Raw genomic sequence first — 12,731 nt, forward strand, 5'->3', positions numbered from 1 at the left:
ACCAAAGGGGGAAAGGATCTGCACTCAGTAAACCATAGAACACTCATGAAAGAAATTGAGGAAGATACAAAGAAATGGAAAGACATTCCATGCTCATGGATTGGAAGAACAAATGTGAAAATGTTTATGCTACCTAGAGCAATCTATACATTCAATGAAATCCCTATCAAAATACCATCAACTTTTTTCACAGAGCTGTAACAAATAATCCTAAAATTTGTATGAAACCAGAAAAGACCCTGAATAGCCAAAGGAATGTTAAAAAGAAAAGCAAAGTGGGAGGCATCACAATTCCGGACTTCAGGCTGTATCACAAAGTTGTAATCATCAAGACAGTATGGTATTGGCCCAAAAACAGACACATAGACCAGTGGAACAGAATAGAGAGCCCAGAAATGGACCCTCAACTCTATGGTCAACTAATATTTGACAAAACAGGACAGAACATCCAGTTTAAAAAAGATAGTCTCTTCAACAAATAGTGTTAAGAAAACTAGACAGCCACATGCAGAAGAATGAAACTGGAGAACTTTCTTACACTATACACAAAAATAAATGCAAAGTGGATTAAAGATCTACATGTGAGACCTGAGACCATATAAATCCTAGCACAGAGCACAGGTAGTAATTTCTATGACATCAGTGGTAGGAACATCTCCCCCCCCCCTTAAAAGTTTTTATTTAAATTCCAGTTAGTTATAAAGTATATCAGCTTCAGGTATACAATATAGTGATTCAACACTTCCATACAACACCCAATTCTAATCATAACAAGTGCACTCCTTAATGCTAATTATCTATTTCACCCATCCCTCTACCCACTACCCCTCTGGTAATCATCAATTTGTTCTCTATAATTACGAGTCTGTTTCTTGGTTTTCCTCTCTCTTTTTCCCCCATGATCATTTGTTTTGTTTCTTTAAATCACATAGAGGTGAAATCATATGCTATTTCTCTTTCATGTCTTATTTGTTTCACTTAGAATAATACTCTCTAGCACCATCTACATCATTGCAAATGGCAAGATTTCATTTTTTTAATGGCTGAGTAATATTCTATTGCATACACATACTGCACTTTCTTTATCTATTCATCAGTTGATGGATGGACATTTGGGCTCTCCATAATCTGGCTATTGTAAATAATGTTGCTATGAACATTGGTGTGCATGTATCCCTTTGAAGTAGTATTTTTGTATTCTTTGGGTAAATACCTACTAGTGTAATTGCTGCATCATACAATAGATCTATTTTTATTTTTTGAGGAACCTCCATACTGTTTTCCAGAGTGGCTGCACCAGTTTGCATTCCCACCAACAGTGTGAGGGCTCCCTTTTCTCCACATCCTCACCAAGGCTTGTCTCCTGTGTTGTTAATTTTAGCCATTCTGACTGGTATGAGGCGATATGTCCTTGTAGTTTTGAGTTGTATTTCCATGATGACGAGCACTGAGTAATTTATACAATTGTTGAAGCTCTATATTGTAAACCTAAAACTAATACAACACCATATGTTATTCTGCAATTAAAATTTAAAAATTAACAACAAAAAGAAACTATTGTGTGATATTTATTTCTCGATTGGACCCACACTATTAACACACACACACACACAGACACATACACACACACATACACTTGTGCGTATAGTAATAAATCATGATCAAGTACAGTTTATTCTCAGAGTACAAGGTTGGCTTAACATTTGGAATTAATGTAATTAATGTATTAACAGAATAAAGAAGTTAAATGACATAATTGTTTTTACTGATAATTGACATTATCAAAATTCAATACCCATTTGTGATTCAAAAAAAAATCTCAGGGAACCTGGAAGGGAAATTCATCCAGCAGATAAAAGACATCACCAACACTCTTTTAAAAAGATTCATTTTATTTATTTTAGAGAGAGAGAGCACATAAGCAGGAGGAGGGACAAAGAGAGAGGAAGAGGGAGAGAATCTCAAGCAGACTCCATACTCAATGTGGAGCCTGACATGGGGCTAGATCACAGGACCCGGAGACATGATCTGAACTAAAATCAAGAGCTGGCTACTTAACCAACTGAGCCACCTAAGTGCCCACCGACACTCTTATAGCTAATATGCTACCTGGCAAAATACTGAACACTTTCATCCTAAGGATGTCTGCTCTTACCACTCTTTTTTAAGATCATATTGGAGGCGTTAGCCAGTGTAGTAAGGTAAGAAAAACAAATGAATAAATATACAGATTGGAAAGGAAAAAAAGAAAACTATCCTTACAACATGATTTTCTATATAGAAAATCCTAAGAAATCCAAAAAACAAAACTTGGAACTAATCAATTACTTTAGCAAGGTTACAGGATACAATGCTAAATTTAAAAAGGAATCTTTTTTTTTAATATAATGGCAGCAAATAATTTGAAAATAGTATTAAAATTTTATAATACCATCAAAATATAAAAATACTTAGGAATAAAAGTAACAAAAGATATATAAGATCTTTATCTTCAATACTATGAAACACTGCTAAGAGAAATTAAAGACTTAAATAAATAGAAAGATAGATTAGGTTCATGGGTTGGAAGACTCAAAACTCTTAGTTTGTTAGTTATCACCAAAATGGTCTCCAGATTCAAAGCAATACCAATCATAACCCTACAGGCTTTTTTTTCTAAAAACTGACAAGTTGATTTTAAAATCTATATAAAAATATAAAGAATCTAGAACCAGGACTGGCACACTATGGCCTGTGGGCCAAATCCAGCCCACTGCCCATTTTTGTAAATAATATTTATTGGAATGCAGGCCCACTCATTCATTTAGATATTGTTTAGAGCTGCTGTTGTGCTTCCACAACAGTACAGAGTAGTTGCGATAAAGACCATATGACTAGGGTGCCTGGGTGGCTCAGTCAGTTAAGCATCTGCCTTTGGCTCAGGTCATGATCCCAGGGTCATGGATTGGAGTCCCGCATCGGGCTCCCTGCAGAGCTTCCACTTCTCCCTCTGCCTGTTGCTCTGCCTACTTGTGTTCTCTCTCTCTGTGTCAAATAAATAAATAAAATCTTTAAAAAAGACCGTGTGACTCACAAGCCTAAAATATTTACTATCTAGCCCTTTACAAAAAAATTTGTAGACCCCTAATCTAGAATATCTACAATAATCTTGGAAAAAGAACAAAGCTGACAAACATATTATCTGAGTTCAAAAATTACTGTAAACCTGCAGTAGCCAAGACAGTATGGAACTGCGATAAGGAACCACAAATAGATAATGGAATCGAATAGAGCTCCCAAAGACAAACCCACGTTTATATGGTCATTTGATTTTTTTAAAAAGGTTTATTTGTGTATTTATGTATTTGAGAGAGAGAGAGAGAGAGAGCGAGCTAGCAAAAGCAGGGGGAGGGGTAGAGGGGGAGGGAGAAAGAATCCACAAGCAGACTCCCTGATGAGTGCAGAGCTTGATGTGGGGCTTGATCCTGTGACTCTGAGCTCATGACTTAAGCTGAAATCAAGAGTCAGATGCTCAACTGATGAGCCACCCAGGTGCCCCTGGTCATTTTATTTTTGACAGAGTTGCAAAGGCAATTCAATGGGGGAAAGGAAGGTCTTTTCAACAAATGAGGCTATAATATCTGGATATCCATCTATAAAAAATATGAACTTCTACCCATACCTCATAACACAGAAAAGTAACTTGATATAGATCACAAATTTAGATGTAAAAAACAGAACTATTATACCTTTGGAAAACACAGAATGTCATCACATCATGGGGGCAGTCAAAGATTCCTTTTACAGGTCATAGAAACAATAATCATTAAAGAAAAAACTACTCAATTAAATTGCATGAAAATTAAAAATTTCTGCTCATAAAAACATACTGTTAAAAAGAAATAGGTAAGCTACAGATTAGAAAATAACAGTCCTAAGACATATATCAGGTAAGAAATAGTGACCAGGGTATATAAAGAACTCCTAGACCTCAATAACAACAACCCAACTAAAAAATGGGCAAAAGATTAAACCAGATACTTCAGAAAAGAAGATATATAAATAGCCAGTAAGCATACAGAAAGATGCTCAACATCATCGGTCATCAAAAAAAAAAAAAGAAATGCAAATCAACCCCCAAAGAGACAACTGCTATAATGGCTAAAACAAATAAGACTGACAGCACCAAGTATTAGCAACAAAATGGAGCAGTGATAACTTTTATACACTGTTGATGACAATGTAAAATGAAACAACTACTTTTGTAAAAGTTCCAGCAGTTGTTTTATGACAAATACTCACCTGTTTCATGACTCAGAAGTTCCACTCCTAGCTATTTACCTGAGTGAAATGAAAACACGTATCTACAAAAATACTTTTCTCTATGAATGCTCATGGCATTTTTATTCATAATAACCCCAAATTAGGTGTTTATTCATAAAAAATTGATTTATTCTATGGTATGAATTTCTAGAACAGGAAAAACTAATTTATGGTGGCAAAAATCTAATAGTGATCTCCTCTGGGGTCAGTGTACAGGTTGGACTGGGAAAGGGTACAAGGGGACTTTCTGCAATGATGGTAATAGTCTATATCTTGACAGGGGTTTAGGTTACATAGATCTATGCATTTATCAAAACTCAACTAGTATATATTTGATATTTTAAAAAGTAACTACATGTAAATTTCATTTCAAATTTAAACATTTGTAAACAGATACTGAACTCTACTTAAAGATATAAATGTTGAAGTATTTAGGGGGACATGTAATCATAGCTACAACGTATTTTGTATAACCGTACAATGTACAATTTTGAAATGCATCAAAAATAAGATTAACTAGATAGATAGATAGATAAAGTAGATAGACAGGTAATAAAACAAGCATAGTAATACCTTCCTGGTAGAATCTAGGTGGTAGGTCTATGGGTTTTACTGTAAATGCTTTTAATTTTTCGATATGTTTAAAGTGTTTATAATCAAATGTTGGAAAAAATACTGAATATCTACTCACTGTTCTAGGCAACAGAGATACAAGAGATGACTAAGGTAGAGTTTTTTTTTTAAGATTTTATTTATTTATTTGACAGACAGAGATCACAAGCAGGCAGAGAAGCAGGCAGAGAGAGAGAGGAGGAAGCAGGCTCCCTGCTGAGCAGAGAGCCCGATGCAGGGCTTGATCCCAGGACCCTGGAATCATGACCTGAGCCGAAGGCAGAGGCTTTAACCCACCCAGGTGCCCACTAAGGTAGAGGTTTTTGGAGAAGGTTATCCAGTGGAAGGGAATTAGTATTTGCATAGTTCATATTACAATCCTGGGGCATAGGCTGGGGCAACAATTTATTTTTATCCTCGCAACTGGGTGTGCCGAAGCAGGCTTGAAATGAGTGAAGATGATGAGTTCAATTTTGAGTATGATGTGCTTTATGATCCTACAAGATACTTAAGTGCAACATCTCGTAGACTATTAGATATACAGGTCAGGAGATTTGCATAAATCTGGGCTACAAATGTTGTGGTTTTCATGTCTTTGGGTACTCTACCTGTTTGGTCAGTGAGCACAGTTTAATAACTGTTTGTGATTTCAATAGTGTTTTCATTTTAACATACTATCTCAAACATCTGTTCCCTCCAAATCTAATATTATTTATCTGTTGGCCTATTTATTTTTCCATGGGAAGTATAATAGAACAGAAATTATACCAATAAAGGCTTCAAAATAGCAAGATTAAAATGTGGGCAATACAAGGATCGTAGACATTTTCATTAAGCTAATCATTTGAAGGCTAATAATTGGTAAGTACGTTACACTGGCAGATGGTTCTTCGGTACTCACCTGATCAAATACAGCTCTTTATTCCAAGGGTAGATATTTAAGATGGGCCCAACCCCAATCATGTGGTTGTGACATTCTCCAACATTTTCAATATACTCATGCTTCAGTGGCACTTCGGTGAGGAGTTCAAATTCCTCAGGTGCCTTTTGAAGTACCTGTTCTGCTGCATAGAATCCGTCTACCAGCAATGTCCTGCCACCTGTCCCTTCATGCTTAAGACAGTGAAACACTTGAATGCTGAACAGGGAAAAAATTAAAGTCTTCTGTTTAGTGCAGAAAAGAGAATATATCAGAATATTAGAAAATTATATATGAAATAATAATTGAATCTACTTATATCATTTTCATTTCCAAGTTAATTGTTTTTCCTTATACTCAGTTATACTTTTATGCTTTTAAATATTAATTCCACTACAGGTTTCTTGTAAACATATTCAATATGAATTAAAATATGTGCACGCAGACCCTGGGAATAAAGGCATGAATAAGATATAGTCTCTGCCAACTTTTAAAAAAGCCCACAGTCTAGTAGGTAAATATGAAGGAAATGAATACCAGTAACATATGATAGGCACTATAATAAAGTTGTATAAGATATAGAGAGGCCATAATCTACAAAATATATTTAAGGAAGAGAGAAAGAAGCACCTGTCAGCATAGCACAGAGACTCATGAAAGGATTTTAAACTGGGAAACTCTATGGTCACATTAACATTTTTTTAAGACTAGATTATGATGATAGTATGGGTGATGGACTAGTGGGAAGCAAGATGATAAAAAATGTAGAAAACAACGTGGTAGCTGAAATAGACAAAAGTACTGAGGGTTTGAGCTTAGAGAAGGGTGTTATTAAAGACACACCAAAGAGATACCATAGGAGTAGAACTGACAAGATTTGATAACTGATTAAATGTAGTAGAGGAAGAAGAAGCAAATCTAGAATGATTTTGGGTTTTTCACTCGGGCAGCTTGTCATTTGCTGGGATGGAGAATGCAGACAAAAGTGTAGTTGATCTTAATGGGGGGGTGTGAGGGTTTGAGGAAGAAGTTCAGTTTAGGGGCTATGTGGAAATAGTTGAGTCATATGTGGCTGAAAATGTTAACAGAGAAAGGAAAGGGATTTAAAAGGCTGGAAAACTACAGCAGAAGTTTCAAATTAACAAGGGGAAAATAAAATTAATAGTAATTTAGAAAAAAATAGAAGTAAATAACAAAGTAAAATAAGTAAAAAAAAATGAATGCAGAGAGAATGAATAAAATCAAGGAGAACCTAATATAAATACAATTAAAATGAGAAACATCAGTTCTGGACTGTTGAGTTTTCTGTGAAACTTCTAGCTCAAGACTTTTTAACTCAGAAGACAGGTGGATTTTGTAGTTTGTAGGTGATAGCTAAAGCTGAGAGCATGGAAAAAGTCATTTGGAGAGATCATTTCAAGTAAGAAAAGAATGACAAATAGGAAATCTTGAGGAACAATAATATCTAGGACATGGACAGACGAAAATAAGCCAGCACTGGATGCTTAAGAAAAGTGATCGGAGATCTAGAAGGAAAACTAAAAAAGAAAGGATACTTAAGAACAGCTAGTGGTTAACAGCATGCCCCAGGGGTCAAGTAAGAGGGAGACTGAAAGGAACACACTGAGTATGGAAGTAAGTTAGTTGCTGGTGACTTTAGAGAGAAAGATTTTGTCTTTGTTTTATCTATCTATCATCTATCTATCTACCTATCTATCTACCTACCTACCTACCTACCTACCTAAGAGTGAGCATATGGTAGGAGAAGGGCAGAGGGAGAGGGTAGAGAGAATCTCAAGCAGACTCCCCGCTAAGTACAGAGCCCATGTGGGGCTTGATCAAAATGAAGAGTTGGATATTTGACCCACTGAGCCACCCAGATGACCTTAAAGAAAGTAATTTTAATTGAAGGGGTTGGATAAACTAGCTGACTATGAATGGGAAGTGATAATGAAGACACTGAATGTAGATGATTCTTTTAATAAGTTTAGCTGAGAAGGGGAGGAATAAAGCAAGGCTATAGCTAGAGGGAGAAAGAGTCCAAAGAAGATATGAGAAGCTGACAGGAAGGAGTCAATAGGTATGAAAGGGTGAAGATGTAGGAGAGAGCAATCTCCAACGATGCTGGAGAAGATTAGATCCAGGCAAAGGTAACTTTTGAAAGGACAAGGCATGTAACAATGTTGTTGATGATGATGATAATGGCTAAAGTGATGATACTAATAGTAATAGCTAGCATTTTCTGAGCACTTATTATGTGTCAGGCAGTATGCTTTAAATATGCTTCAAATACATCACGTAATGTAATCCCTAAACAATACTAATGAACAGGTCTTATTACTAGTCTCATTTCACAAATGAAGAAACTGAGGCATAAAGAAATTAAGTTATTTGTCCAAGATCACAAAGCTAATATATGTTACAGCTGGGATACAGATCCAGATCTCTTAAAGACATGGCCTGAGCTCTTAACCACTCTTACTATATTGCTCATGTACTTACTTGGTCCTTGTCATTGATTAGAAAGGTTTAATTAAAGGCAAAGACAACTTAACTGCTTATCTTTGGTAGTGGTCAAAGAGGAAAGAATACTCAATATTTGAATGTCAACCTTTGTCCAAATGCTTCCCATCCTATTTCCTCTTTCTTCCTTCTGCACTAATTAGCCCCAGGGGTACAGGTCTGTGAATCGCCAGGTTTACACACCTCACAGCACTCACGATAGCACATATCCTCCCCAATGTCCATCACCCAACACCCTCTCCCTACACCCCTCCCCCCAGCCAGCCTCAGTTTGTTTTGTGACATTAAGAGTCTCTTTTAGTTTGTCTCCCTCCCGATCCCATCTTGTTTCATTTATTCTTTTCCTATCTCCCTAAGCCCCCCTCCCCCGTTCCAAACCCTTAAAGAAAATCAATGTCATCACAATCAATTGCATATTATCACCCTCTCATACTGTCTTTACAAATGCATGCGTTCACTCACTTTAATAATATCTTTGTGCCTCAGGCTCATTGTCTAAAGGCGGAAGCAAGATCAATAACAAAATAACTACAGGCATCTCTAGTAAGTGGTAAACAGTATGTGAGTATAGTATTTATCCGTTGTGTCTCATAATTATCAGTTCATTTTCGTGGGGAGTCATTTAAGATCTATTTTCTGTTCGCTATGGTGGTAATAATAATATATAACCATTGTACACCTTAACTTTATACAATGTTATATGTCAATTACATATTAATAAAGCTGGGGGAAATATGGTATAGCTTTGGCTCAGCAGCTTCTGATTCCATGTGAAAAAAAGGTTTTTTTCACTAATTCCTCCTCTACAACTTCTTACAATTTGGATTCAAATTCCCGTTAATACCGACCCAAAGAAGCTGTGTTTAAAAGACTGACCCCTTTGCAATATAACTAAATAAAAGAAAATTGTGCAATTCCAAAATTAACGATTAGACTTTTTTGGTAAGTTGTTGGTAATTACTTTGACAAAAATGCAAATTAAACAAAATTTATATCCATTTATATAGTAAGGTGTATTTTCAATCATTTCAAAAAAATTTATTCTTATAAGTCCAAAGAAGACTGAGCTAAAGATTTTTCAAAATGATCATCTTTCTAAGAGAAGAAAAAGAAATAGTCACATATCAGTAGCAGCAGATAATATCTTGGTTCAAATAGAAAACAGGAATTATTCATTAAGGAGGGCACGTGATATGATGAGCACTGGGTGTTATATGCAACTGATAAATTACTGAATACTGCATCTGAAACTAATGATGTCCCATAAGTTGGCTAATGGAATTTAAGAAAATAAGAACTTATTCAAGGCCATCACATGTAAAGACCCTAATAAGGAAAATTCTACTTCACTTACCCGCAGGGCTCTTGAAAATAGGTAGTGTCGGTGTGCCGATCCAAAGCCAGCTTGGTGTATGCGGTGTCACCCCTGGAGAAGTCTGAAGTGAAATACCACATCCTCCCATAGATGGTTTCTCTGTCCAATCAAATGAAGGGAGACTTAACTAACTGAAAGTTTTATTCTTGTCTTTCACAACTTGAATAACTTCTTTAACTATTCACAAGTCACAATAGATTTTTTTGGCTACAGATTTCCATCTATAAGTTGCAGATGATAGCTGAACATCCCACCAGTCGTAACAATTCTGTCACTGATTAATATCCTAGGAAGTTGGGGGAAAACTGTGCAAGTAGAGTTGACTCCTGAATAACACAGGTTTGAACTGCATGGATCCACTCATACATGGATTTTTTTCTCAATAAATACAATTATAAATATATTTTCTCTTCCTTATGATTTTTTTTCTTCCTTATGACTTTCTTAATAACATTTTCTTTTCTCTAGCTTACTTTATGGTAAGAATACAGTATAGAATACATACAACATATAGAATACATGCTAGTTGACTATGTTATTGGTAAAGCTTCTAGTCAACAGTAGGCTATTACTAATTAAGTTCCGGGAAGTCAAAAGTTATACATGAATTTTCAACTATGTGGGGGTGGGAGAGGTCAGTTTCCCTAATGCCCCCATTGTTCAAAGGTCAACTGTATAATGTAGTCTGAAAGCTTAGGGAATTATCCCCCTCTGTTTATGTGCCTACTTCTAATAGCTTTCACATTCATGGTTTTTTCCTGTGCTCACCTTCCTTGCATAGAAAAAGATCCCTTTATGCAGATGCTTTTAGAAGTGATTAATGTAGATCCTCACCCATCTTTTGGACATGGAAGAATAAGGAAAAGAGAAAAGGATAGTTTATGTTAGCAAGTATTTAATGAGATGCTGTATCACTGTCGTATCTCTCTTTAAGGTATACATCATAGATTTTTATTTTATACTTATTTTCCTGGTGGCTCAGATCTCACCAAAGGTCACTGTAATTCTTTAGCCTTCAGAGTTCATCTTATTTTCCAAACCCTCGAAGTCCAAACAGGAAATGGTTTTCCTCATGAACTATAATCTCTACAGCCCTCTCAACTGACTGCTTACCAGCCCTTGAAAGTTCTTAAAACCTGTTTGAGACTGAATGGTACAAAATGTTGATTATGCTGTACCAGGATAAGGCAAATGACCCAGCATTCTATTTGCTATACAATGAGCTGTATCTGGCCCTTATTAAGTAAAAGGAAAGTACTGAAACATGAACTATCTGAATCCTAGTTTTTTTTTAATTTTTTTTTAAAAAGATTTATTTATTTATTTTAGAGAAAGACGGAGAGTAGAGGGGGAGAGGGAGAGGGAAAAAGAATCTGAAGCCGACTCCATGCCTAGTGCACAGCCTGACACAGGACTCAATCTCACGGCCTTGATCATGACCTGGGATGAAACCAAGAGTTAAATGCTTTAACTGACTGAGCCACCCAGACATTTCTCCTTTTCCCTAACTGAACATTTTATTAGCGAACATCTTCTGTTAGTGCTGTTATATGTACCACACCATTTCAATTTTTTTTTGTCTATTTATTTGAGAGACAGAGAGACAACATGAGCACAGGAAGGGGCAGAAGGGGAAGCAGACTCCCTGATGAGCAGAAAGCCCACCACAGGGGAATTTGATCCCAAGACCCCGAGATGGTGACCTGAGCCAAAACCAAGAGTCAGACACTTAATTGACTGAGCCACTCAGGTGCCCCTACACCACACTATTTGTTAAAGATTTTTAAAGTATTTATTTAAGGGGCACCTGGGTGGCTCAGTGGGTTAAGCCTCTGCCTTCGGCTCAGGTCATGACTTCAGGGTCCCGGGTTCAAGCCCTGCATTGGGCTCTCTGCTCAGCGGGGAGCCTGCTTTCCTCTCTCTCTCCCTGCCTCTCTGCCTACTTGTGATCTCTCTCTCTCTGTCAAATTATATTTATTTAAATTCCAGTTAGATAACATACATTTTAATATTAGTTTCAGGTATACAGTATAGTGATTCAACACTTCCATACAACACCCAGTGCTCATCACAGGTGCCCTCCTTAACATCCATCACCTATTTCACCCATCCCCCATCCACCTCCCTTCTGGTAACCATCAGTGCCTTCTCTATAGTTGAGTCTGTTTCTTGGTTTGTCTCCCTTTCCCCCACTTAGCTCATTTGTTTTGTTTCTTAAATTCTACAACTGATTGAACTCATATGGTACTTTTATTTCTCTGACTGATTTTGCTTAGCAAAATCTACTTTCTAGCTCCATCCACGTCATTGCAAATGGCAATATTTCATTCTTCTTTATTTTTATTTTTTTTTAAAGATTTTATTTATTTATTTAACAGAGAGAGATCACAAGTAGGCAGAGAGGCAGGCAGAGAGAGAGAGGGAAGCAGGCTCCCCGCTGAGCAGAGAGCCCGATGCGGGACTCGATCCCAGGACCCTGAGATCATGACCTGAGCCGAAGGCAGTGGCTTAACCCACTGAGCCACCCAGGCGCCCCTTCATTCTTCTTTATAGCTGAGTAAAATTCCACTGTGTATATACACATATTTTCATTCATTCATCAATGGACATCTGAGCTCTTTCCATAATTTGCCCATTGTTGATAATGCTGCTGTAAATATTGAGGTGCATGTATTCTTTTGAATTGGTACTCTTGCATTCTATGTGTAAGTACTTAGTAGTGCAAATTGCTGGGCAGTTCTATTTTACACTTTTTAAAAAAGATTTTACTTACTTATTTGACAGACAGAGATCACAAGTAGGCAGAGAGGCAGGCGGGGGGAGGGGGGCGAAGCAGGCTCCCTGCTGAGAACAGAGCGCCCAATGCGGGGCTCAATCCCAGGATCCTGGGATCATGACCTGAGCTGAAGGCAGAGGCTTTTGAGCCACGCAGGCGCTCCGGTAGTTCTATGTTGAACTTTTTGAGGACCCTCCATACAGTTCTCCAGAGTGGCTGCACCA

The 12,731-nt window shown here is 36.9% G+C and overlaps 1 protein-coding gene across 4 annotated transcripts in view; it reads right to left on the reverse strand.

Annotated features, from left to right (window-relative positions):
* TMLHE (trimethyllysine hydroxylase, epsilon) overlaps positions 1–12,731 on the reverse strand; it is a 90,033-nt gene that overhangs the window by 33,466 nt on the left and 43,836 nt on the right. For 3 of the 4 annotated variants that reach the window (XM_045995189.1, XM_045995188.1, XM_045995190.1), the window contains 2 exons: positions 9,711–9,830; positions 5,816–6,052 (listed from right to left, as the gene is read on the reverse strand). In XM_045995189.1, the coding sequence (XP_045851145.1) occupies positions 5,816–6,052; positions 9,711–9,830 (357 nt within the window). The remainder of the gene's footprint in view (positions 1–5,815; positions 6,053–9,710; positions 9,831–12,731) is intronic. The other variant, XM_045995191.1, reaches the window with a different exon arrangement.

This window comes from Meles meles, chromosome X (assembly GCF_922984935.1).
Source record: "Meles meles chromosome X, mMelMel3.1 paternal haplotype, whole genome shotgun sequence".
NCBI classification, from domain to species: Eukaryota; Metazoa; Chordata; class Mammalia; order Carnivora; family Mustelidae; genus Meles; species Meles meles.